This window comes from Stigmatopora argus, chromosome 19 (assembly GCF_051989625.1).
Source record: "Stigmatopora argus isolate UIUO_Sarg chromosome 19, RoL_Sarg_1.0, whole genome shotgun sequence".
In the NCBI taxonomy this organism is placed as follows: domain Eukaryota; kingdom Metazoa; phylum Chordata; class Actinopteri; order Syngnathiformes; family Syngnathidae; genus Stigmatopora; species Stigmatopora argus.
The window spans coordinates 12,445,774-12,472,855 of NC_135405.1; the positions used below are offsets into that span (position 1 = coordinate 12,445,774).

A 27,082-nucleotide genomic window follows, 5' to 3' on the forward strand; every position below is an offset into this window, starting at 1 on the left:
GCCATCGGGCTTTTGTTTTGATGCGTGCGGCCATCTCGCCATTGTGTTTTTTTTCCCGGTTTTGTTTTGTTTTTTCCGTCGGAACGGAGACGATGCCAAAAAGCCTGGAGCTCTCAGGTATCCAAAGTCCTGTCGGGTCCATTAGTGACCCACTGCGGGTTTGTTTTCTTTTTGAATGAGATTTTTTTGGGGGTCTTTTTTTTTTTTTTTTTTTACAAGCATAGCATCTATTCTATACATAAAATTAAACACATGCCACATAAAACGGTCATGAGAAAAAGTTTTATGTCGGAAAGGGAGCACGCTATTAACTCTTCAGCGCCATTGACCGTGGCAGATGTCCAACGTGAGGCTTTTTTTTTTTAATTTAAGGGAGTTTATCACGAATTTAAACATGGAGAGTCGCAGCAATTGAAATTTGAATGGGTTGAACGTTCAGAGCTTAGTAAAGCAGTAAATAAAAAACAAGAAAAAACTCAAAAAGTATTTTTTGGGGGGAAAATTAGTGATATATTTAATAGAAAAGTTTGTTTTAGAAAGTTTTTTTACCCACCAGAAAACTACTTTTGATTTATTGTGAATTAAATAGGCGAGAAAACTAATTTCTTATTTACCTTATTCTAATTTGTTTTTACTTACATCTAAAATGAAAAAAATGGTTTATTGTAAATTAGGATGAAATAATAGCATAGGGAGTTTGTTTGATATTTGATCACTATATTAGTTCAGACTAAAAAAGCACCTTTAAATGGCCAAAAAGTGGCACTTAATATTTGTATACCTTTTCTATCCGTTCCATTTAAATCCATCTACATCCAAATACATTTGATTAAACTAATTCTTTGCCATTGACGATTAACAGTCCCACCTCGAATTAGAACATATAACAGTAATAACTGTAATATATAGTAAAATAAGACTTACATTTACTCTGCTAGGTGAAGCCAAAATGGTGGCACATTACTTCCTACTTCCTGTTTAGTGATGTCATCTGGAAGCCAAAATGGTGGCACATTACTTCCTACTTCCTGTTTAGTGATGTCATCTGGAAGCAAAAAGAGACATGCAAACTTGTTAATATCCCCCAATAAAATTGCTAATAGTGCCCGTGTTTACAAGTTCTTGCTTAGATGCAAACATTTCATCACACCATCACAAAAAAAAAACGCAATTTTAAATCTTCCCACGACACTAAAAGAAGTTGTTTTGTTGGCGTTTCAAACTGGAGAAGTTGACCAAATAAGTATCTTTGGTGGTCGTTAGACGGCAACCATCAGCTGTCACTCTATTACCCGACACGCCTCGCTAACGGCGCGACGGGCTAAGTTATGACGAGATGCAAATTTGTTGCACTCGTGGCCGCTGCGGAGGGAAAGAAGTGAGCTCATGGATGTCAATATAAAAAAAAAAAAAACAACGACAAATCACGGCGTCCCGTTACCATTTCGGGTATTGATCAGATCAGATTATACGAGCGGTGATTCCCCGGGGGCTCGTAACCCAGTCTAGTCCTCAAACGCCCCCCCATTTCCATCTCGCGCTCTGGTCTCCCCGTCCAAGCCGCTAAGCTGTCCAGCACGGCGCTGCCAAGCGGGCGTGTGAAGCCAAGCCAAACTAAACACGGGCAGGCAGCCCGGCACTCGCGCTCGCTTACACACACACACACACACAAATACACACTTTTGTGTCAGGTCGCGTAACGCCCAGCCAAAACAGTGCAACAGATCTCTGCTAATAGCGTAGAAATAGTGACAAAACGAGTAAATGAGCTCCTCATTAGCCTCTGCTGACCGCAAGCCCCCAAACCACCTCACCCGGGCCCACCCAGGAGAAAAAGGCTCCTCCAATCACATCGCTAGATTAGCCTAAAGTAGCAATCTGGGATCAGTCTATAGAGGGGGTTCTGAAAATGAAACATAAGTATGTTTGGGCCTCTGAAAAAAAAGAATATAGAATTATTATTGCAAATTTGAGTTGGCATTGAATGATGTTTCAGTGCAACATTTTGACAGGGAATTTAACTTGATTGAAATGAGTTAATAACGGTAAGAGAACTGAAGTCATGTCCACTTCAAATATTTGCTTAGCAACTTACGACATTTTTTACAGTGCAATCTCACTTTTTGTTTTCCAAGAAACCAAAAAAGAAATATTTGCCCTAAAAACTCGCAATTCCGCTAAAAGCCATCCTCACCATCCGCCACATGCTAACGTGAAAATGCACTATTTTCACCTTAACAGTATTCTGGGGTTGAAAAACAACTGCCCGAAAGAGGCTATCGTCTTTCACCTTAGCTCTAAAACGGCGTGAGGATTAGAAGGTAGCCCCCACGTAGGAATAACCCCCTCGCCAGGCCCTCCGAGGATGGCGACGCTGGGTAAGCAGATGCAGATGCCTTTAGAGGGAAGCGCAGGGCCTGCGTGGAATTAGATAAATCCCAACAAAGGCCCGAGCGCAGTGACTGATCGATTCATTTGCCCTTATTAAGTCACTCCGACGAGCAATTTGTCAATGAGGCTCGCTGCCGTCTGCACTTTTTGCGTGTGCGTTCCACGCGCACGCCACAAAAAAAACGTGTTACGGAATCATCTCGCCGCTCTCTTTTGTCCAATATCACCTCTCCATCTTTTTATATTAACATCCCATATTTACACCCCCACCGCGGCAGCAGCTTTTCCAATGGTTGCCCCCACCCCGACACGGCCCGCCTCCATATGGAAATGACGGGATAGACGAGATGGATCTGTATATTAAAGCCCGGGCTGACATCAGAATTTGCATAATGTGTCGTGGCCTTAGGGCGCTACCTGCCATCTGCGTTAGAATATCACGCAAAGACGGCCCGGACGGGGGGGACGGGCTATCTGGACAAAATTCATTTCGCATTTAGCAATACGAGAAAAAAAGAAAACCTGGTCGGAAGAGTTTGTCTGGGAGAACGGCATCGATTGAACGCATACCTGTCAACCTCTGCCGATAACTGCCCTTATAAATGATTATGATTCCCCTTACATACCCCCCAAAAACCTTCCAAACACCGTACGAGTCGTACGGTGTTTGGAAGGTTTTTGGGGGGTTTGTAAGGGGAATCATAATCATTTATAAGGGCAGTTATCGGCAGAGGTTGACAGGTATGTGAACGCAAATAAAAATAGATAAATAAATCGGAAAGCCCAAAAGCTGGCCTGCCGACTGCTTGTTTCGTGGGTGTCCCGATACTCGAATCGGCGTGTCTGGTTTCGAAACGCGTATTTGATTGGCGGGACCAAGGACGCTAACTCAAATCGTGATTTGTGTGGCTCCCCCCCCCCCCCCCTCGCAGACAAAGACGAGCCGTCCAGCTACATCTGCACCAGCTGCAAGCAGACCTTCACCAGCGCCTGGTTCCTGCTCCAGCACGCCCAGCACACCCACGGAATCCGCATCTACCTGGACAACCACCTGGCCAACTGCTCGCTCACCCCTCGCATGGCGCTGCCGCCCCCGCCGGGCGCCGACGGCCTGCCCCGCTCGCCGCTGCCCACCTTCCTGGGCGACCCCAGCAACCCCTTCCACCTCCTGCGCATGGCGGCGCCCCTTCTCAGGGAACACCCGCCTCCGCCGGGCTTCATGGAGACCCGTCTGCCGGCGACCCCGCCCTTCGTGAGCCCGCCCCCGCCTCCCAGGCCGCCGCTGGAGCGTCTGGGCCCGGAGGAGATGGGGCTGCTCTCCCAGCACCCCAGTGCCTTCGAGAGGGTGATGCGCCTGACCCCCATGGAGCCCCCGTCCATGGACTTCTCCCGGCGCCTGAGGGAGCTGGCCGGCAACACCAACAACAACGGGGGCCCCACGCCGCCCCTGTCGCCCAACCGCGTGCCCCCCATGCACCGCTTGCTGAGCCCCACGCTCTTCCAGCCGGGCTCCAAGCCGCCGGCCTTTCTCACCTACTCCCCGCAGCAGCAGCAGCAGCAGCCGGCCCCCCAGGGGGCGGCGCACGGTTCCTCCAGCCCCCCCGAAAGCCAGAGCCAGTCGGCGGCCAAGTCCAAATCCTGCGAGTTCTGCGGCAAGATCTTCAAGTTCCAGAGCAACCTGATCGTGCACCGCCGCAGCCACACGGGGGAGAGGCCGTACAAGTGCCACCTGTGCGACCACGCCTGCTCCCAGGCCAGCAAGCTCAAGAGGCACATGAAGACCCACATGCACAACAAGTCCGGCTCCACCGGCGGCTCCCCCGAGGCCGAGGGCCGGGAGGACGGCGGGGAGGGGGACGACAAGCTCCGCCGGGGCGACGCCGGCGTCTTGGGCATGGACAATGAGGAGGAGGAGGAAGAGGAGGAGGAGGAAGAAGAGGAGGAAGAAGAGGAGGAGGAAGAGCTGAGGAACGGAAGTCGGCCCGACTCCAACCTCAGCGAGGACTCTCAAGAGTTCGGCTCCGCCCGGGACAACGGGCCCAGGCAGTCTCCCAAGGAGAAGCACCTGGGCGCCGAGCGAGTGGGCGACAGCGGCGGGGTGAGCATCATGCACCCCTACAACCACCTGGACAATCACCTGAGACTCAACAAGAGAAGCCTGGAGAGGCAGCCCAACGGCGACGGCGCCAACGGGGGCGACCCGGATCGGGAGCGGCAGGGCGACAGGGAACAGGGCAGGGACCCCATGGTGGAGCCGGACACCCGGCCCCTGACCATGAACGGCAGGGTGGGCGTGTCGGAAGCCGAATCCTTCCCTGGACTCTTCCAGCGCCGACCCACGCCCATCACCAGCCCGTCTAACAACAACAACAACAACAAGAGGATCAAGATCGAGCGGGAGCAACTGGAACTCCCGCCCACCCTGCCGCTCATCTCCCCGGAAAACGTCTACTCCCAGCTCCTGGCCGGCTACGCCGCCTCGCGCCACTTCATCCGGGAGCCCTTCCTGGGCTTCACGGACTCTCGGCAGTCCCCCTTCGGCACCTCCTCGGAGCACTCCTCCTCCGAGACGGGCAGCCTGCGCTTCTCCACGCCGCCGGGGGAGCTGATGGAGGGCGGCAGCGCCTCGGGGCGCAGCGGCAGCAGCACGCCGCACCTCTTGCGGGGACCCGGTCCGGGTCGTCCGCCCAGCTCCAAGGACCGGCGCAACGACACGTGCGAGTACTGCGGCAAAGTGTTCAAGAACTGCAGCAACCTGACGGTGCACCGGCGCAGCCACACGGGCGAGAGGCCCTACAAGTGCGATCTGTGCAGCTACGCCTGCGCCCAGAGCTCCAAGCTGACGCGCCACATGAAGACGCACGGCCAGTTCGGCAAGGAGGTATACCGCTGCGACATCTGCCACATGCCCTTCAGCGTCTATAGCACGCTGGAGAAACACATGAAGAAGTGGCACGGCGAACACTTGATGGCCAGCGAGGTCAAACTGGAGCAAGCCGAGCGAAGCTAAGCCAAGCTAATCGCCACGCACACATATAAAACGTACATGTACGCGCACTCATTTTCCCTATCATCTGCAAATATTGAATGTAGGAATGGAATCTAAAGGTTGTTCCCGACCTTTCACCTGTGGTCCCCAAAGGCTTCTTTCAGTCTTACATTTTTTACCAGTGGACTTAATTAAGGGGGAGCTCAAAGGGAATTGTTTTTTTTTGTGGAATTTTTTACTCTCAATTTAAACGTCTCGCCCGAAAAATACGGTGGCGAAGGTTCGCCAATTCCAAATACTTTGCAAAAGAAAAACAACACGTTAATATCGACAACATGAAAGGAAAAAAAGCTACAACGGAAGCAGGAGTACAACGTTAGATGCCGTTTAGCAATAGCGTCGTCGTCTCTACCTTAAGCTTTTCATGCTGAGATAGCATTAGCCGCTACCGGTATCGGCCGCTAACGTTAGCCTGTAGAAAGTACCTTTGTGCTTACTCAAATTTCCATTGCGAGCTGTATGTCATATTAACAGGCTAGCTAACATCAACAGCTAACGTCACACAATCATCTCAATCGGATTATAACTGTAGCAGCTAACATAGCGTTAGCCACTCTGGTCAGTGAAACTGTTCTCTTCACTTGTCGACCTCTGTGACCTTTTGCAAAGTGTTTGGAATTTGCAAACTTACAAAATTACAAGTAATATGCAAATTAAGTACGTGATTTGAATTTATTGGCTGCCATTAACGAGGGGAGACCTTTTGAAAATCGTGAAACGTTCAGTTCTAGTTTAGCTCAAACGGCCCCGAGAGAATCGTATTTTTTTAGGGTTGAAAGTTTGAACCTAAGCGTCATTGTTGGCTAGTAATAAAGTTAATACTCTTTTGTTTCAGACGCTTTTTGGATATTTACACACGCCCAGCAAAGTGGCCCAATGTGGAGTCTCCACACCTAAAATTTAGAACTCAAGAAGCCTTTTGGATTACCAGTGAAAAGTCTTGGACAACCCCCTGAAGAATCCCAAATCCTCCATTCAACTGTTGCGGATTACCCCGACCCGGATGACTGAGAATCTACACAGACATCTTTCCTATGACTACTTCGAACAAGGGGGCATGGCTGGATAATCTTTCTTTACGTAAAAAAAAAACAAAACAAAACAAAAAAATCCCAAGACTGCTTAGTGTTTTTTTTCCATTTTTTTTCATTTTTTTTGATTTTTCATTTCCCTGAGAATATTCAAACTTTAAACCTTATCCGGACCCGTCGGAGGATTTTAGGAATTCCATGGAGCCTTTCTATTGTGCAATAATTTCTGTATTTATTCCATTTTTTTTTTAAAGTAATATTTGGCATGTGCTGATACATTTGTGGGTTTTATTTTGAAATGTGCTCAAATTTGTTTTTCTTTAATTCCTAAAAATAATTGGAAAAGATGTCGCCCTTAGCGACGACGATAATAATCCACTTTTGTCCTCTGAGGAATCTTATTATCACGCGAGTGAGTAAATGATGTTTTCTATATGCTAAGTGCAGCAGCGGACTACAATCCAGCACCCCCCAAGCCCCCCTTTCGGCACTGCTCAATGTCACCCTGACAATAATTGACTTTAAAAAAAATTAATTTATAGGGGGGGAAAGAAAATACGCGCTTAAACGCAAATACAGTTGCTGTATTTCTGTCGGCCAGGACGTAAAACAAACAAAAAAAATAAATGGTTGCACTTAACGCATTGGCCCATGTAGGATTGAACCACCATATTTAATATGTCCGCTTGTTAAGTTAAGACTACTTGTGATTCACGTGAGAGGGGAAAAAGTCCCATTTATGTAAATAGAAGACTTTTTCTGTTAGTTTTTTTGAATTCTTATTATTTTTTGGAAATATATGCGGCCTGACTGTTTTCCAAAAGAGGCGGCCTAAAAACAATCAAGAAGACCAGCTGCTTGCTTCGTCGCCCCGTGTGTGCGCGTGTGTGCGTTAAGTGTATGTTGATGTGCATTATGGCCTCAGGCCCCTCCCCTTTGCTCCCTCGTTAACCCTACTGTTACGTCGATGGTTAAATTTTGATTTTTTTGGGGCAGAATTTTTGTTTAGTTTTTTTTTTTTGCATTTGGATGTTTTTAATAGTCATATTTTTTATTTACTCAAAAGATTTAGAGTCATTTTTGGACATGCCAAAGAATTTATAATGACGAAAAACAACACTGGAGTTTAAGTCGCATTTTTGGGAGGTCGATTTTTTTATTTTATAAGAAGAAAGTAACAATAGCGAAATTTGAAAATAACACGCTAAAGTTTTTTTAAAAGAACTATAGCCTAAGGCCCAGTCAAACTATGAAAAAAGTGCGACTTATAGTCCAGAAAATACACTATGAAAATTCGATTTCTGACAGTTTCAGCGTACATTTTAACATTAACGAATATAGAAATGCAATCCATTGTGACTCATAGTTCGTAAATTCGGCTCCCCGAGTCGCAACGGAATGCACGTCAATCGCCGTCAATGGGAGCTCAAAAACAAACCATAAAAACACCTAATTTTAAACAATTTGCGCATTCCTGACCGGGCAAAACTCGGCGAACAGGAGGGTTAAAAAAAAAGAAGCCATTTGACGTGAAAATAAAGAGGGAGGCCACATAAATAACCAGCAAATAATCATAAAAAAACGGAATAGGAGTTATGATAATGTGCACATCTGGCCGTGCGACCTTGAAGGAGGCCCCCCGACTCTAAAAAATAAAAGGCAAGAGAGGAGGATGAAGATGTGCGAGCGAGCGAGCGGCATTGGCGGCGAACGGCGGCGAACGGCGGGCGGGCGGGACCTTGACCAGGCACACAAGAGTCGTTCAAATCAAATTGGAAGCATATGAAATGTGTTTTTTTGGACGGCCCGCATCTTTATTTTGAAGGAGGGGGGAAATGGAGGAAGCCACATGAAAGCAGCAGACGCTATATTTCATTCGGGGGACCAAAAAAAAAAAAAACAATTCTACATAAAATGTCCTCGTCGTCATTTGTCTTTAAAAAAAAAATCCCTGATTTAGTTTTTTTGATCATGATATGTTTACAAAAATATGCCATCCTTGAAATGGACTATTGTTTCCTTCCTGTTTGGATGCTGGTGGAGGGATTACGCAATCATGCCAGAATGAGGTGCCATTTTTGTTTTAAAGGGGAAAAATCAATAAAAAAATGAAAAAAAAAGAGGACTTGCAGGGACACTTTTTTGAATTGACGCATTTTGTTTTGGATTTTTGTAAGCGCGCGTGCGTGTATGTGTTTGGTTGCTCGTGATGACACTCACAATTTGGGAAATATCGAGAAAAAACAACAACAACAACAACAAAAAAAACCTAATTTCACTTTTCACAACTTTCACTTTGTACAAAAAAAAACTTTTCTCCTTGTTGCTTTTTATTTCCGGTGGGGTGTGGGAGGGGCTTTGGTTTGAGTGAATTGTTGTGAAGAAAATAAAAAAAAACTAAACAAAAACAAAAACAAGAAAAAAAAAAAGTCATCTCAGAACACCTGCTGTTTTGAGCATATATGTATTTTTGTAATGTGTTGAAAAATCAATACAAGAAAGCCAACACTTCAATAAATGTTGCAATTGCTCTATGATTGAAGACGCTGCGCATCGCCTGTCATTTCTTTTCTTTTCCTTTTTGTTGTCGTTCCGCCGCCCCGATCGAGTCGTCGTCGGCGCCGTTCCCACGGCAACGCGCGAAAGGGGAAAAAAAACGAGGAAGCGCTTTCGTTCAGTCGGAGTAAATCAGGCTTTTTTTTGTTTGTTTTTTTTACGACGACAATCGCGGCAATCACGCTACAAAATAAAACAATGTAATTGTTTTTTCACTTCCTGACGAACGTAACGACTTCATTACAAAGTCGGCGATGCGCGTCGGCTAGTTGATGACAATTTCGGTTATTTTTTGCTACTCTCAAACTAAATAAAGTTAGACTATGTGGCCTTAAGGAATTTTGTATGGGAAAATTTTACAATATTTGGAGTTATTTTTGTCGGCCATTGATTTAGACGTCCAATTTAATGATCGCTATTAGCTAGGTAGCTTATTTTTCTACAAATTTCATTAAAAAATAGTTTGCTTCTTCGTTTTGTTATCATTTTGTATTTTGGGGTACACAGCACATATAAGGGAGAAGACATTTAAGATTTTAGATTTTATTTATGTTCGTCTATAGAAAAAAAATCAAATTCAAGTATATTCAATTAAATTTGTTTAGTTATTATTTTGTATTTTGGGGCACACAACACAAATAGGGGCAGAAGACATTTAAGATTTTCTATTTTATTTACGTTTGTGCACTGTCTACAGAAAAAAAAATCAATTAATTATAGATTAATTTAGTTTTAAACGTGGTATAGCTTGACATCCATAGCCCTAAAAACATTTTTTGTTAAATATGTACAGCCTGAAATCTGATTTAGTCGATGACGGAGAAAGACGTCCAATTTAATGATCGCTATTAGCGCTGCCAGTCAAATAAGTAGCATATTTTTCCAAAAATGTCATTAAAAAATTAGTTTGCTTCTTTGTTTAGTTATTATTTTGTATTTTGGGGCTCACAACACAAATAGGGGCAGAAGACATTTAAGATTTTCTATTTTATTTACGTTTGTGCACTGTCTACAGAAAAAAAAATCAATTAATTATAGATTAATTTAGTTTTAAACGTGGTATAGCTTGACATCCATAGCCCTAAAAATTTTTTTTTTAAATATGCACAGCCTGAAATCTGATTCAAAATATAAATCAAGCTAAACTTTCGTAGAAACGTTAAAATTGGTCGACCGGGAGCCCAAAAGAGAAATCCAAGAATATTCACCCGAGTGAAATGAGGTCAGGAAATGAATCATTGATGATCATATTGACTGCGCTAATCTGACGTGACAAATTGGGATTGTGACGAAAGCTGTCATTTTGCCCCAAATTCTCCATTTTGTCCAACTTGCCTCCGATTGCGCCACGCAAACCAACATAACTACCAATACGATTCGCTCTTCTCCGGCTGCTGAGCTTTTGACGGTCTCGCACTTTTTACCGCCGACAAGCGTGAATAAGGGAAACCCTCCAGGTATTTCTTGATATCGGGCCAACATTAGTCAAGCCCGACCTCCAGGCGACAATGGCGCGCAGAAGGATGAGCTCCGACACCCCCCCCTCCAAGTCAAATATAAATAAATGCGAACCAAGAAAAAAAAAAAAGGAGAATCGTCAGGGTACACGGTAGCGTGAAGTGTGGCGGCATCATACATAATTCAGCGAGCTGAAATAATTGCCAGGGCGAGATATATTCTAAAAATAAAATCCAAACGCAGCTACAAATTGCCCGCACGGGGTTTTTTTTTGTGTTGAGACGTTCCTAAGTGTGCGTGGGGGGGGCGAGGGGGCTGACATCTGGGTCCCATGTTCGGGCTTTTCGGGTCTTCTGGTCAGATGTCACGTTCCCGCACGGGATTCTTTCCGACAACAATTGGACTCGCACATGTTGGGGTGGAAAAATAATAAAATTGAAACAAAAAAAAAATGAAGGGTCACCGTGGAAGTCTTCAAAAGGGGGCCGTGACAAACCATCTCCGACAACAGACATTCCGGGCGCCATCTTGACATGCCCGAGAACAAAGTTGTATTGGCCCCCGCGTTTATAGCGGGCCGTAAATCACGTGGCCGACCTCAAACGTGTAATCACGCCATTTCATTTGGCAGAATGATCCCCGTTCGGAACCCTTCTATTTTTTTAAGCGGCCTCGCCACCGTGTAATCAGAGGCCGCACAAATGTTTCGGCCACGGTTGGGTTTTTTTTTAAAGAGGATTGGAGACGCCTGAGTCGGTCGGGGCGCCTGCGGGTGGCCGGATGGCGACGTGTTTTCGTTATGGGTGTCAAACTTTGGGCCCTAGGGAAAAACCCAGGTCCGCTATATTATTTTCTGTGGTTGAAATATTACGGATGGGGTGCCTATCGCCGTAAAAGTCGCTAAAACGTTATCGGCCACGAGTCGAACTCGATATTGCGCCCCTTTTCTCCGCGTCAAAGCGTAGCCGGCCTCTTGAAAAGTCCGAACGGGAAATCACGGTGCGGAGTAAAACCATGTCACCGCTGGAACGGGGGTGTCAGCGGGGACCGCGGTCCGCCGTCCCGAACCGCGGAGATTCCGCTTTCCCGTCCGATCACAGGCAGGCCCCTCGGCGCAAGCCCACGTACTAATCTGCCGTCCCTGACCGGCTTTTGCGCCGGAGCGGTGGCGCCCGCCCAAGAGGAAATCCAGGCCAGATGCCACACGCTTGGGAAGTGGCTTGGAAAGCGGGAGAGGCCTTTAAGTCCCGACGGTCAGTCGACAACCGCGGTTGGCGACGAGCGTCGGGAAATCGTAAACGCTTGGCAAACTGAAAAATGTCAAACGAATGCAAATTGGCCCAAAGCACGAATGTAAACGCTCACAACGTGACCCCCCGATGGCCACAACATGAATTCCAATTTCTGAAAATTTGAATAAAAATAGCCGCAACGTGAATGTAAAAATGCACAACACAAATAGAAATGACCCGGAAGTGTGGAGTCAATTACACGGAAGTACACAACAGGCCACCCTACTTGTACAACAACTATTTATATATATTTATCTATATCTCATACCGTGACCGGACGTTTCGTCAAAAGACGTTTGGTCACAACATTAAGTACACAACAGTTGTAGTCCTTATGTGTACTTAATGCGTATGATATATATATATATATATATACTTGTGTACTAAATAGGGTAAATTTTTGCATTTGTGCTGTGGCTTCGTGCATTCATGTTGCGGCTATTTGCAATCATGTTGTGGCCAATTAGGGTTCCTCTTGTTTCTATTTGCATTCGTGTTGTGATTTGATTGTTGATTTTTTCCCCCAAAGAAAAATGTCCATTTCCAAGTGACCGCTTTCATTTTATATCCACTTAAACTCGTGACTGACGACGTTTCCGTGACATTGACGGCGATAGACGTCCCATCCATAATATTTCAACCACAGAAAATAATATACCTCTTACTGTTATTCACGTTACTTGGATTTTATATTGCAAGACTCCCTCCAAGGTTCCGGACATCCCTGACAGAACGACTCTCTTACAGATTAGGCATGAATAAATAAATATAAGTAGTTAATGCCTTTATTTAATAACGAGCAATTAATTGGTTGGGGTTTTGTGGGACCGGCGGGAAGGGGGCTGATTGGGTGGGGACCCAGCTTTTATAGGCTACAGGGAGTCATTATCACTAAGACCGTAATTATTTCCAATATAATGTCTTCAACTTCCACTTGGCATTAGAATTATAGCATCATTACAAATTGGGAAATTGCTTAAAATTTTGGAAAATGCCGATTAAATTTGACTCGAGATCGCCAAAATTCGACCTTGGTTACTGCTTTTAAATGAATATACGACGACGGACAACGCACGATTCAAAACAAATTATAATAATATGATTAAAAATGGTATAATTGCACAATGAACATGACTGTTATGGCACCCTTTAGGATGATAGCCAAAAAACAGGTGCGTTCTATTAAAAAAAAAAATGCTACGTACTTCCTTTTATACATAGTGTCATATGAATTAATACTAAAACTTATTGTTAAAGCAATCCTTGGCGTCAAAACGGAGACTTTAAAGCCGATTTTCCCCCGGACCTCCCAGGTGCGCCCCATCTCAGGTAGACGGCGCCCGAGGGGGGTCAGTCGGCATCCCCCCCCCACGACGGTCGTGGCGTTATGAAAAGCTCCTGCGTCGGATTTCGGCCCGACTGTCATTATGTCGTAAAAAACAAAGTGTGTGTGAAGCTGAGCGCGATGAGCTTTCATCCCGTCTTAATTATAGAGTGCGCGGTGGCGTCGTAGCCATCTTTTGGCTGGGCAGCTTTTTGCCGAGCGCTATCTCCAGGCCCGCCCCTCCCGTCGCATTCTTTTATTGTGTGTTAATCACAAGGCGACGCGAGGCCCGTTTGCGGTGGATTTTCACACCGGCCCGTACACGAATGCTCAGCGCTGCGGTGGACCCGTGGAATGTGACGGCGCCGCATCTTGTGAGGTAAAAAAAAATAGCGTCGAGTTAAGGTAAGAAAATGAGTGCAATGAACTGGTATGATTAGTTTGAAGTAGCACATTTGTAATAATACAAAATGGGCAGATATTAGAGCGCTTAACGTGATTGGATTTGTATTCGAGGGCGTTTAAAAGACGGAAAAAAAAATAACACAAGGCAATGAGAGACTTTGCCATTCAGTTGGACGCAAAAGTGTCCAAAAAACGAATTCCTTTAAGACTAGTTTAGGTGTAACCATTCATCCATCCAAGGAACCAGATTCGGAAAATATTATGGTCAAATATTACGTCAAAGAATCAATTTCGTGACGTCCATTTAATGGCGATTTATACACCGATAAATTTGGTTATCTTTTAGATATACAGTTTTGTTCAAAATTGTCCAAAATATCAAAAATGATGGTGTAAATCGCCATTAAATTGACGTCACAATATTGTTTCTTTGACGTCCGCTCTTGCTCGTTTTGTGTTTTTTCTGCTTTTCTGTCTTAATGATTTGATTTGGTGATTCTTAATGATCCCATGTACTTTGATTTGCTTTCTACTTTGTGCTTTTGCTTTGTTGTTCTGTCTAATCACCCTCTGCTACTATCACAATGAAATTTCCCGAATACAGCATGAATAAAGTTATCCAATCCAATCCCATAGTTGACCATAATATTTTACGAATTTGGTTCCTTGGATCGACAAATCGTTCCACCCTAATTAGTCTTAAAGGAATGAATTTTTGGGGAACTTTTGAGTCCAACTGAGTGGCAAAATCTCTCAAAACCATACCTGTCAACCTCTGCCGATAACTGCCCTTATAAATGATTATTGATTCCCCTTACAAACCCCCAAAAAAACCTTACAAACACCGTACGAGTCGTACGGTGTTTGTCCAGCACAGACATAGCTGACCAAAATTGAATCAACGGGGGTTGGGCCGCTGTGGGTGGGGTGGGGGATAGCTTTTGGCTCAAGCTATCCTGCACTGACCGAGCTGACTGACAAACTTGAACCAGCGGGGGTTGGTCTACGAGAAGCACCTGACGCCAATCCACTGATTGCACGCGGAGGACACTAGTATTGTGGAAAGCTTTCATCATTTTGCAAAGCAAATAAGATGGACAAAAATTCACATTGTCTATAATCACAAATCATTTCTGATTGATTTCTGTGCAAATAATTTTTGGGCGGACGCAGGGGTTTTATTTTGATAGTGTCTACTGAGCACACCGTACGGTGTTTGTAAGGTTTTTTGGGGGTTTGTAAGGGGAATCATAATCATTTATAAGGGCAGTTATCGGCAGAGGTTGACAGGTATGCTCAGTAGACACTATCAAAATAAAACCCCTGCCTCCGCCCAAAAATTATTTGCACAGAAATAAATCAGAAATGATTTGTGATTATAGACAATGTGATATTTTGTACATCTTATTTTACTGTTAACTTTGCAAAATGATGAAAGCTTTCCACAATACTAGTGTCCTCCGCGTGCAATCAGTGGATTGGCGTCAGGTGCTTCTCGTAGCCCAACCCCCGCTGGTTCAAGTTTGTCAGTCAGCTCGGTCGGTGCAGGATAGCTTGAGCCAAAAGCGGCCCAACCCCCGTTGATTCAATTTTGTCACCTATGTCTGTGCTGGACAAACACCGTGCGAGTCGTACGGTGTTTGTAAGGTTTTTTGGGGCTTTGTAAGGGGAATCAATCATCATTTATAAGGGCAGTTATGGGCAGAGGTTGACAGGTATGCAAAACCTTTAACCAAAGTTGTAACATAGAACAAATACTCCAAAAAAATCCAAGCCAAATTCCCCATTTCAAAACAACGACGAGGACATTTTGACTAAAAACGGCAGGGAACGAGTTAAGAAACTTCCTCGCCACAAAAACAGTCGGAAGAAAGGCGTTACTGTCCAAATCCTGCGTGTGAAGTTCCAGGCATAAACGAGCCGACTTTGACAGGAGATGACCATGAAAAGGAAGAAGCGTCATTTGAGCGATGATGACATGCCGGCCCCCGTGGGAATCCAATTCTGTGTCATTAACTTAAGAGGCAGCCATAAAACACGCCACGTCTATGCCTTTTATGAAGGAAATCATTTGCCTTTTATCAGATTTTTATTCTTTTTGTCTTTGTACAGTCGCACGCTGGGAACGCCATGGCGTGTGTGTTCGCCACATGGCCGAGTCGGGATGAATTAGTACAACTAAATTATTTTAATCGGGAAAATTCTCTTTCACTTTTAAGCCAAAATGTCCTGTAGACGAGTCGGTAATTTTTTTTTGTTAGCTCCATTTGTTAGCCTAATCAATATTATAGCTGGAATGGAATAACTCGGGTTAACTTTTTATACGAACCAATAATTTTAAAAATCTCCCACTGCAAACTGTTAATATCTGTATTGCAGATTGTAATACGCCAAATTTACGACAAGATCAATGTAAAAAACATCAGATTTTTTTTCATCTCTCCCCTCAATGGCAACCGATAAATTAAGCACAAATGAATGTTTCAACCGACAGTCGATTTAAAAACATCTCTCGACCGTGGTTACCCAAGGCCGCACCATGACAAAGTATATCATTAACAAAGTCACACATCTGCTATATAAAAGCAACATTCACAAAAGAAAATGTGGCTTACCGCATTGATTTTCCACCCAAGTTATGCGGTTATCGTGCTCGCTATTGTCTGCGCAGGCCATGAATGGGAAGCAGGTTCCTGGGGTTGGAAAAAATAAAAATAAAATAAACGGTCAGACAATTGGACACAAGAATAAAAAAAATAAAGCTTGGGTTAGGTGTCTTCGCTTAATTCTCCAACTGACATTTCAAAGCGGGGCTTTTAAGTTTACTCTGAAAACGACACTTTAAAATAAGAAGTTCCACAAAGGACAAAAAGTCACCTTGAAAGAACCAAAACGCCAAAGTCGTAACGGACCAATGGCGTCGTCTTTGTTCTCGTTTGTCAAATTCGCACTTGAATTTGCGTCGTGCCGCAAAGACAAAAGTAGGATGCTGATGCCGCGGTTCTGGCGCGCGAACAGACTGCGGCGGGAAGCATGACGACGCCACCGAGGAGTCATAACGCTGATTAACAGCTGCCTCTAATTAAAGATCAATGGCCGGGCTTTCAGAGGTGATTTGTTACATAAATTAGGATGCCCACTGTCCATTAATGGCGGCCGTGTCACTGTAACAGATTGGGCCTCCTGCCCGAAAGCGCCGCCGCACGCCGTAGATAACCCAACCCCCCCACGAGATGCTGTTTACGGAGAAGGCTTTTATTTTGGCGGAGTGCTAAAATGTCACATTTGTCAAGAGTCGCCGCCAGGGTGACCAGATGTGCCTTGATGGCTTTTATATGTATCAATGTATCCCAAGATAGAAAGATGTCAGTAGGAGGTAGTTGGGATTTAAACTGTTTAATAGCAGTCAGTGTTTCAGGAGTCAAGAATGGGTTTAAAAATACGAGTTTTGGTGGGTGATGTTCCCAATCCAAAGTGGTTTCAAATACACAAATTTAAAAGGGATGATTGGAGGTCATATTTGAGAGTCGAGGGTCATCTTTGTGTTGTAAAAAATGGTCAATTGTTTGATAGTACAGTTTCTCTTTTATTAGGTGAAGTGTCAGTTGTTAGGGGCAATTTGATCAAAGATTCAACAGATGGGTTAAATGCACATCTTTGACAATGTGTTTCTTTTATACTGGGAATGCCCCATTACGGTTGTAGCCAATGGCTTGTTAATATTATCCCATTTCTGTTGTTTAATGTTTCATTTAGTGCAAAAATGTCTTTAACTTGGCACAAGTCAATGCATTCAATTGACTTTGGTAAGTTTGTGTGTGGCAAGACTGTTATGTTACAGTTGACGGATTTGAGCTAACAGTTAGCCGTTGTAGAAAGGAAAAAAAAAAAACAGCATTTACATGTAATAAGTTTTAGCTCCAACAAAGAGTGACTCCTAAAGAATTTATGTCATCTTAAAGAGAAAGTCATAGACAGCATTGAGATTTCTCCATTTATTCAAAGAGCATTCCAAGGCGTTTAGTGTCCCCACTGCAATGAAAACAATCATTTAGATTAGAAACTGACTCAAAAAATGTTAGAATACTTACCAATTTTCGTTGAAGAGGGTACTTGACTTGGCCATGGAGGCGGGACTGGCTGTAGTCTGGTTCTTGCTGGCCGTGGACGCGGGACTGGCTGTAGTCTGGTTCTTGCTGGCCGTGGACGCGGGACTGGCTGTAGTCTGGTTCTTGCTGGCCGTGGACGCGGGACTGGCTGTAGTCTGGTTCTTGCTGGCCGTGGACGCGGGACTGGCTATAGTCTGGTTCTTGCTGGCCATGGACACGGGACTGGCTATAGTCTGGTTCTTGCTGGCCATGGACACGGGACTGGCTATAGTCTGGTTCTTGCTGGCCATGGACACGGGACTGGCTATAGTCTGGTTCTTGCTGGCCATGGACACGGGACTGGCTATAGTCTGGTTCTTGCTGGCCATGGACACGGGACTGGCTATAGTCTGGTTCTTGCTGGCCATGGACACGGGACTGGCTATAGTCTGGTTCTTGCTGGCCATGGACACGGGACTGGCTATAGTCTGGTTCTTGCTGGCCATGGACACGGGACTGGCTATAGTCTGGTTCTTGCTGGCCATGGACACGGGACTGGCTATAGTCTGGTTCTTGCTGGCCATGGACACGGGACTGGCTATAGTCTGGTTCTTGCTGGCCATGGACACGGGACTGGCTATAGTCTGGTTCTTGCTGGCCATGGACACGGGACTGGCTATAGTCTGGTTCTTGCTGGCCATGGACACGGGACTGGCTATAGTCTGGTTCTTGCTGGCCATGGACACGGAACTGGCTATAGTCTGGTTCTTGCTGGCCATGGACACGGGACTGGCTATAGTCTGGTTCTTGCTGGCCGTGGAGGCGGGACTGGCTATAGTCTGGTTCTTGCTGGCCGTGGAGGCGGGACTGGCTATAGTCTGGTTCTTGCTGGCCGTGGAGGCGGGACTGGCTATAGTCTGGTTCTTGCTGGCCGTGGAGGCGGGACTGGCTATAGTCTGGTTCTTGCTGGCCGTGGAGGCGGGACTGGCTATAGTCTGGTTCTTGCTGGCCGTGGAGGCGGGACTGGCTATAGTCTGGTTCTTGCTGGCCGTGGAGGCGGGACTGGCTATAGTCTGGTTCTTGCTGGCCGTGGAGGCGGGACTGGCTATAGTCTGGTTCTTGCTGGCCGTGGAGGCGGGACTGGCTATAGTCTGGTTCTTGCTGGCCGTGGAGGCGGGACTGGCTATAGTCTGGTTCTTGCTGGCCGTGGAGGCGGGACTGGCTGTAGTCTGGTTCTTTTTGGCCGTGGAGGCGGGACTGGCTATAGTCTGGCAATTTGCCTTCATTGGAGGAACCCTCACGAGCACTGAGATATTGATCCGGGAACACCCATCCCCAGTCTGGTACTTGCTGGCCGTGGAGGCGGGACTGGCTATAGTCTGGTTGTTGCTGGCCGTGGAGGCGGGACTGGCTATAGTCTGGTTGTTGCTGGCCGTGGAGGCGGGACTGGCTATAGTCTGGTTCTTTTTGGCCCTGCAGGCGGGACTGGCTGTAGTCTGGTTCTTTTTGGCCCTGCAGGCGGGACTGGCTGTAGTCTGGCTCTTTTTGGCCCTGCAGGCGGGACTGGCTGTAGTCTGGCTCTTTTTGGCCCTGCAGGCGGGACTGGCTGTAGTCTGGCTCTTTTTGGCCCTGCAGGCGGGACTGGCTGTAGTCTGGCTCTTTTTGGCCCTGCAGGCGGGACTGGCTGTAGTCTGGCTCTTTTTGGCCCTGCAGGCGGGACTGGCTGTAGTCTGGCTCTTTTTGGCCCTGCAGGCGGGACTGGCTGTAGTCTGGCTCTTTTTGGCCCTGCAGGCGGGACTGGCTGTAGTCTGGCTCTTTTTGGCCGTGCAGGCCGGACTGACTATAATCTGGCTCTTTTTGGCTGTGCAGGCCAGACTGACTATAGTTTGGCAATTTGCCTTCATTGGAGGAACCCTCACGAGCACTGAGATATTGATCCGGGAACACCCACCCCCAGTTGGACTCTTCCTCCTCGGGCTCTTCTTCCTCCTGCTCCACCTCGTCTTCATCTTCCTCTTCAAACTTTTCATAATGATTGTCCTGGTTGTAGTTTCTGCCACGCTCAAAGCTCACGCTGTAGTGTGTGGCAGTTCCCGGGGGATACTGGCCAGTCAAAAAACTGTAGTCGAAAGGATAAGGCACAAAACGCCTGGTGTAGGAAGGAAAGATAGGATCGACGATGGGCGACACCCTGGCCGGTCTAGAGTCATAAGAAAGTGGCGCTGGGCGTGGCATCGGCCAGAGACGAGGTTGCTGAGGAACGCCGTGGGTTTCGTACTCAGACTCGTAGTCGCCATGGTCAAAGATCTTCTCTAATCGGACTAGATCGCCAGGCTGGAATTTGGGTTCTGGAGGGGGCAGATAGGGACCGATCAGTGGGAAATGCTGAGCAGGCGGGGGAAGGAAACTAGAAGGACTGGGTTGGTTGTCTGCAACATTGCCTGGCAACTCTGCATTGTCATTAGATACCACTGGGTTGGGAACAGTTTCTGCACCATTTGGGACTGGGGTCGCAACTGGTTTGACATTCTCTGGAAGGAGAATTGAAATGTAAAAAAACATCAGGGAAAGCCATAGGCGATAGTCAAAGCCAAGACAAGTTACAAACCTTTAGCCCATGGTTTAATAAAATCAGATTGCTTCGAGTCATCCTCTGCGAGCGCAGGCTTTGCTACAGGAGATTTCTTTGGACTCAAATCTTGCTTTAGCACTTTGTCCAGTAGAGTACGAGGTCTGAAATGACTGCTGGGGAAAGACCTGGCACCAACACCTGAACAAAAAAGACAAACTCAATTCTAACCAAGGCTTAACTTAGAATGACTACAAATCAGAAGCATGTTGAACCAATTAGCTTCATTTTCAGCAGGCCTTCCCCATCAGAAATTTAGTCATTGATACAATTATTAAGTGTTCTGTTATGGTCCCACCAACTAAACTCATTTTGGTAAAACTAGGAGACACAGTCCTGTTTTTCTAAAAATATATTTGCTTAGCAGTTAGCAACAGCTCAAAGATACCATTGCCAGCAGTAGACATTCATCAACAATGGAAATGACTGAATAAAGCAATTTTGGTGCATTCTTGTCATTGGTTCATAATTAATGGCTTACCTTGCTTACTCATCGGGTGGGAGAGCGAGACGCCAACCATCAAAAGAAGGAGCAAAGTCCTAAAAAATACAAGCAAATTGCACAAATGAGCAAACATAAGAAGTCAACTTAGAGTTGCTGTTCAATAACATACCCAGATGAGACCCAACCAGCCATGATGACAGCAAAGGAGCAAGTGGTAACTCTGTCATGTTTGGGGATAGACTTTTAAATGAACTGGAGACAAGTTCTGACCAATCGGGAGGCAGCAGCTGACTGGCCACATCTGCCTCTCTTTCGGTCCTAACGAGATTGCGACCTTTAACCTCTGGCATACGCAGAATTGTGGAGAAAAAACATTCCTCTACTGACACTAAATTACATATATTTGTATTTAAGAACAACATCAGGTATAGTTTTGCATAATGTATAGAAAGTAACCATTTTGTTGCCTGTTAAATGCATTTAAAAATAAATTCATAGAAATGTGTTCAAAAAATACTTTACATTTCATGTTAATATTTTTTTAAAAGGAACTTTAATTAATTACTATACTCCATTGAACATGCCAGATGTCCAATTCATTTGAATTATCTGTGAATCTTCATTTTGCACTGCCATTGACGGCACTAAGCGTCCATTCCACTTTGACTAGAAGGGCATAAAAATATGATTTCTAATCTATATTTAAAAAACAACAACAACTTTCAGCCACCACAATTGAATATTTTATTGATTTGGCAATGGTGCTTTTCCACTCCCAACTTGAAGAAATTTGACTAAAAGAGTCCACTCAATGATCTGAAACAAATGACAATCTTGCACTAATGTTCCTTTTATTTCTTTGTTCTGGCGAATAAACGCCCGCATTGGCGCTCCTTTAATTGCGCAGGTGTACCTAATGGTCTGTCTTTTGCACGCCTGATGAAAAGATAAAAGTTCTCCGCTTCCTGTGGAAGTGAGGAACGCAACGCGAGGACCCGTCTTGGTCTCCGCCGTCGTCTTCGCCGTCTTCCTCTTCTTCTTCTTCTTCTTCTTCTTGCGGGTGAAAGCGAGCGAAGAGCCATAAAAGACATGCAAATGTGCGCGCGGTGTCGGCGGCACATGCCTTCATTAAGATCTCATTGCTCCCCACGCAGCTTGAGACGCTGCCAAATGTGCCACGGCTCGACATTGTACCAATTTCCGGCACTCCGCGTGTGTATTTCCTGCCTTTCTAATCAGAATTCTATTTTGCGTCTCAAAAGGGGCTCCATTCAGACGCACATTAGCAGCCCTCGTCAGCCCTAATGTGGCTGCTCGGGGCTGCGAAGGGGCCACGGGCCGCCAGCTGCATCCACTTGTCACTCTCCGCCGCCGCCGCCGTCGCCGCTGCACATGCCCTCGCTTACTCCACGCCTGTCTGCGCCGCTCAACCTTACATCTTACATTTGACCCACGTGGACGTGAGGAACGCCAATGTCCGTCGCTGACGACAACTTGAAGCCATTCGAAAGATTGAGGCCCTTCTGATTGAGATTTTATTACCCACAAGAGTCAAAAAGCAATGCGATAGGCGGCACTTTTCCGAAACAAACCGTATTGGAGGGCCCCTCGGTTCCAATTTTTCCGAATGGCAGCAAATGTTAGTCCGCATTCTTATTGTTCTTCTTGGAGACTCTTCAGTTTGTAATCGGACCCCATCGGGCCCCTTCCGATCAAGATTTTATTACCCACAAGAGTCAAAAAGCAATGCGATAGGCGGTGCTTATTCCGAAACAAACCGTATTGGAAGGGCCCCTCGGTTCCAATTTTTCCGAATGGCGGCGAATGTTACAGTCCGCATTCTTGTTGTTCTTCTTGTAGACTCTTCACTTTGTAATCGGACCCCATCGGGCCCCTTCCAATCGAGATTTTATTACCCACAAGATTCAAAAAGCAAGGTGATAGGCGCTTATTCCCGAAACAAACCGTATTGGAGGGCACCTCGGTTCCAATTTTTCCGAATGGCGGCGAATGTTACAGTCCGCATTCTTGTTGTCCTTCTTGTAGACTCTTAACTTTGTAATCGGACCCCATCGGGCCCCTTCCGATCAAGATTTTATTACCCACAAGAGTCAAAAAGCAAGGCAATAGGCGGCGCTTATTCCGAAACAAACCGTATTGGAGCTCCCAGTCACTGATTGTCTTGAAACTTGCTAGCTAAACACTATCGATCGATCCTCAGGACGTTTCATTCCCAATTTTAATACAAAATAACATCCCACCCCGAATCGCATACAATACAGCCCCGATCACGATAACGACACTTGTCAACGATACGATGATCGTGTCATCGTACGTCGAGATTAACGGTAAGAGCGTATGAAATTTGGGTCCACTTAAGGTTTTATTTGTGGGAGTGGGCTGCGGGATGGAGAGGGAGGTTGCAAATTGAAGCGGATCTGGATCCAAATCCGTGGGATTTTCCCGTGCAGCCGCCGCATTCTCCAAACAAATCAAACGCGGAGAGAAGTCAATTATGACGGATCAATAATTCAGCATTCCCAATTATTCTTTAATTGTAAGACGGCGTATCAGCCCATCTGACGGCGCGTTGTTACCCTGCAGAGCTTTTGCCTGATTGTTTGGATGAGATTAGATATGTGTGCCAACGTGTGTGTGTGTGTGTGCGTATCAAGCGAGAGATCAGGCAATGTCACGCAACACACACGCGCGCACACGCGCACCGGCGCACGCCAACACGCCAGCACGCGCGGCGCCTTAATGACACAAACACATCACATAAAGCCAAATGCTGCCACTAAAATTTGCATGGTGCTCAGTAATGCATTAGTGAACATCACTTGGCAATCTGTTCATACGGCCTTAATTGGATTTTAATACTGCCTCTGATCTTGTTTTCTAATTAACGGCGGTGGCTGGCGACCAAGCAGAACCGTGCACCCGGCGACACCTTTGATCCCCGCCATATGGAGCTCCTCCCGCGTGTGGAGGGGAGGGGGGGGAAAGAGAAGGAAAAAAAAAAATAACTCACCTAGACGTGGGCGAACAACACCAACATCGACACCCCCACCTTCCTTCCGCTCACCCGACCCCCCCCCAAATCAAAATGGATGCACGAAGCAGAGGTGGCAAAGAGCGGCGGCATGTGTCGTCCTCGCGTCCCGCCGGCTTTGTTATTGATTAATTTCTCTTACAATCACTTGTGATCGCGAGATACATAAAACATGAGGGATGGAGGAGGAAGGGGGTAGGTAGGGCCTTGTTGTTATTTATTTATTTATATTTGGCATTACCAAGACGCCCTGATTTTTTTCTTGAAATTTTGCATGACCAAGACGCCCTGATTTTTTTCCTTTATATTTTGCATTACCAAGACGCCCTTATTATTTATTTCTTTTATATTTTGCATTACCAAGAGGCCCTGATTTTTTTGTCCTTTTATATTTTGCATTACTAAGACGCCCTGATTTTTTTCCCTTTATATTTTGCAGTGCCAAGACGGCCTTATTTTTTTTCCCTTTTTATTTTGCATGACCAAGACGCCCTGATTTTTTTCCTTTATATTTTGCATTACCAAGATGACCTTATTATTTATTTCTTTTAGATTTTGCATTACCAAGACGCCCTTATTATTTATTTCTTTTATATTTTGCATTACCAAGACGCCCAGATTTTTTTGTCCTTTTATATTTTGCATTACTAAGACGCTCAGATTTTTTTCCTTTTATATTTTGCATGACCAAGACGCCTTGATTTTTTTCTTTTATATTTTGCATGACCAAGACACCCTGATTTCTTTCTTTTATATTTTGCATTGCCAAGACACCCTGATTTTCTTTCCCTTTTGCTCCCTGGCTTGCAGAAATCTTACTTACTTTGCTAATCTTGTTTATGTCGCTGCTTTGACGCTTTTGACCGAGCAGGGCTGCCAAAAGTGTGTTCTTTCCCATTTTCGGCTGACTTCTTTCGGAGAGTCCACTTGGCTCCAGAGACGCCGGCCCTTTAAGAGACGAGTGCAATTTAGCGTTGTTAAAAATGTGCAAAAAATAAATAAAAATAAACAACCAAAAAGTCACACAGTTATTTGTAGGACAACTCAGGATTTGACCTATATTTTGGGAGGTTAATATCTTGATGTAAAACTTTTTGAACTCTGTTTTGCAATTTAAAGGCGACAAAGTTTCTGGATTCAAGGATGTTGTTTCTTTTTTTTGGATAAAGTGTTTACATTTATTTATCTTTATGACAGCTTGTAATGTAACAAAAGTTGTTCTTATTTCGAGTAATTGGGGTATTTTCATCTAAAACTTTTTGACTTGTGTTTTGCAATTTAAAGGTGACAAATGTTCTGAATTCAAGGATGCCCTTATTTTAGGATAACATGTCTTTATGATAGCTATTCAAGTAACCAAAGTTGTTCTTAAAGACTCGATACTTCAGAATTCAATCAAAACCTGCAAAAAAATGTGTGCCTAAAACTCCTAGTGTTCAGTTAAAAAAAAAGGAATAATGACTTTCCCTAAACTTGCACAAATTTGGAAGTCAACCAAAAAACTTCATTAAGTTTTTTAGTTTTTAGTTTTTTTTTAAGGAGATCCCGGAACGCGTCCTAAAATCCCGACATCCACGCACTGCCAAAAAAGGTTATTGGGAGTCACTCCTGTTGACTTGTCAAGGTGGCTTTGTTTTTGCGCGTGGCACGTAGCCAACCAACGTGCATAGGTTCTAGGAGTGGCGGAATGCACCCCTGGCCGTGGAAATTCCTGACCTAGATGCTTTTCGTGGAACGCCGACCAGGTGGATTGGTCTCTGGCTCGGGCCTGAAAAGATAATTAGCAGGCCCTAGTTCTTTTCTTTCATCATTAGTCGATTGAGTAAGAAGACGCTTTTGATTGTGGCATGGGCGCTTCCATCTTACACAACGTGGCTTCATTACAAAACAATTCACAACCTCAATTGCTTAAGGGAAGAAGACTTATCAAACACTGACCTTATGATTGTAAGGCACCCTTTTTCAATATTCTCAAACTAAATAGATATGTCCCAAAACCAACGGGAGTGAGACACCAGGCCCCTGGCGGGCGCTAATCCACCAGCGCCGCGCTGCCGAATCCAGGTAAAGCGATCCTAAAGCCCAAGATGGCCCTCCCCCTGTTTTCGCGCTGGGCCTTTTGAGCCAACGCTATTAGCGTTCGCCAGGAAGATCAGACGGAGGGGAACATCCACTCAAAAGTCTGGACTCGGACCTCCATTTTGACAAGTTAATCTCCGCTTTGACAGCACGCAGAAAAGGGATTCCACCTTGACCGTCTTCTCTGCCAAATCCCTTCATGGGCGACCTGCGTCTTTGTCCTGTGTCTACACTTAAACTACTACTAAAGACGCTTTTAAATACAAGGACACTCCTATGTACTTGTGTCCTATTACCAGACCGCTTCATTGATACACAGTAACGGTCCTCGTAATCCGGTGCGCCTTATATATGAAAATAAATGAGTAAATTTGAGTTTGTGCTTGATAACCCGGTGCTGTAAGACTCCAATTGTCCAAAAAACGTTCCAAAAAACTAAAGTTTTTACACTAAAAAAAGTCAAGATTCGTTCTCATGTAATCAACAAAGTTTGCGCGAAGGTCTTCATAATCAGGTGCGCCTTATATGTGAAAATAAACACATACAATTGAGTTCGTGCTTGATAACCCGGTTCTGTAAGACTCCAATTGTAGAAAAACATTCCCAAAAACAAAACTCTTTACACAAAAAAAAGTCAAGATTAGTTCTCACGTAATCAACAAACTTTGCGCGAAGGTCTTCATAATCAGGTGCGACTTATATATGAAAATAAACACGTACAATTGAATTTGTGCTTGATAACCCGGTGCTGTAAGACTCCAATTGTCAAAAAACATTCCAAAAAACAAGTCTTTACACCCAAAAAAGTCAAGATTCGTTCTCACGTAATCAAGTAAATTTGCGTGAAAGTCTTCATAATCCGGTGCGCCTTATATATGAAAATTAACGAGTAACAATTGAGTTTGTGCTTGAAAACTCGCTGCTGTACGACTCCAATTGTCCCAAAAACATGTCTTTACAACTTTAAAATTCCAATTGTTCAAAAAAACGAAAGTCTTTACACTAAAAAAGTCAAGATTCCTTCTCGCGTAATCAACAAAGTTTGCAGGAAGCGTTACGGGGTCAACGAGAGTTACAGTTCCAAGCAGCTCAGCCTCGCCTCGCCTCGTCAGCCTTGCAGCGACGCTGGTATTCGCGTGATGAGTCGTTACCCGAGGGACGTTTTGCATCGCTGATACGACTCATCTTTTGTCCCGTGACGGCGTGCCAGAATGTCCGATGGCTAAGTACTCTGGGCGTGTTTGTCGTTGCAACCTGGTTGGACCTGGTGCAGCCGCGAGATT

The 27,082-nt window shown here is 45.2% G+C and overlaps 2 protein-coding genes and 1 long non-coding RNA gene across 7 annotated transcripts in view; 1 reads left to right on the forward strand and 2 right to left on the reverse strand.

The window, feature by feature from the left end:
- The window catches only part of bcl11bb (BCL11 transcription factor B b), a 33,275-nt gene extending 24,531 nt beyond the window's left edge, over positions 1-8,744 (forward strand). Inside the window, exons 2-3 of one of the 3 annotated variants that reach the window (XM_077586655.1) lie at positions 3,324-5,439; positions 6,276-8,744. In XM_077586655.1, the coding sequence (XP_077442781.1) occupies positions 3,324-5,401 (2,078 nt within the window). In that variant the 3' untranslated portion in view covers positions 5,402-5,439; positions 6,276-8,744. Of the gene's footprint in view, positions 1-3,323 lie in introns of all 3 variants that reach the window. The other 2 variants (XM_077586656.1, XM_077586657.1) reach the window with 2 other exon arrangements.
- LOC144064269 (uncharacterized) lies at positions 948-20,891 on the reverse strand. Of its 3 annotated transcripts, none has more exons than XM_077586650.1 (5): positions 20,838-20,891; positions 20,705-20,763; positions 20,203-20,364; positions 17,598-20,125; positions 16,122-16,199 (listed from the first exon to the last, which is right to left on the reverse strand). In XM_077586650.1, exons 1-5 carry the CDS (start codon positions 20,858-20,860, stop codon positions 16,143-16,145), a joined length of 2,829 nt encoding a protein of 942 aa, XP_077442776.1. In that variant the 5' UTR covers positions 20,861-20,891; the 3' UTR covers positions 16,122-16,142. The 3 variants fall into 3 exon arrangements, with proteins under 3 accessions (XP_077442779.1, XP_077442776.1, XP_077442777.1); XM_077586651.1 differs by lacking the exon at positions 16,122-16,199 and adding an exon at positions 17,487-17,538; XM_077586653.1 differs by lacking the exons at positions 20,203-20,364; positions 20,705-20,763; positions 20,838-20,891 and adding an exon at positions 948-1,045 and having other exon boundaries at positions 17,598-19,499.
- A 3,650-nt stretch (positions 20,892-24,541) lies between these two features.
- LOC144064906 (uncharacterized) overlaps positions 24,542-27,082 on the reverse strand; it is a 102,663-nt gene continuing 100,122 nt past the window's right edge. Inside the window, exon 10 of the long non-coding RNA XR_013296925.1 lies at positions 24,542-24,668. This is a non-coding gene — a long non-coding RNA (uncharacterized LOC144064906). The remainder of the gene's footprint in view (positions 24,669-27,082) is intronic.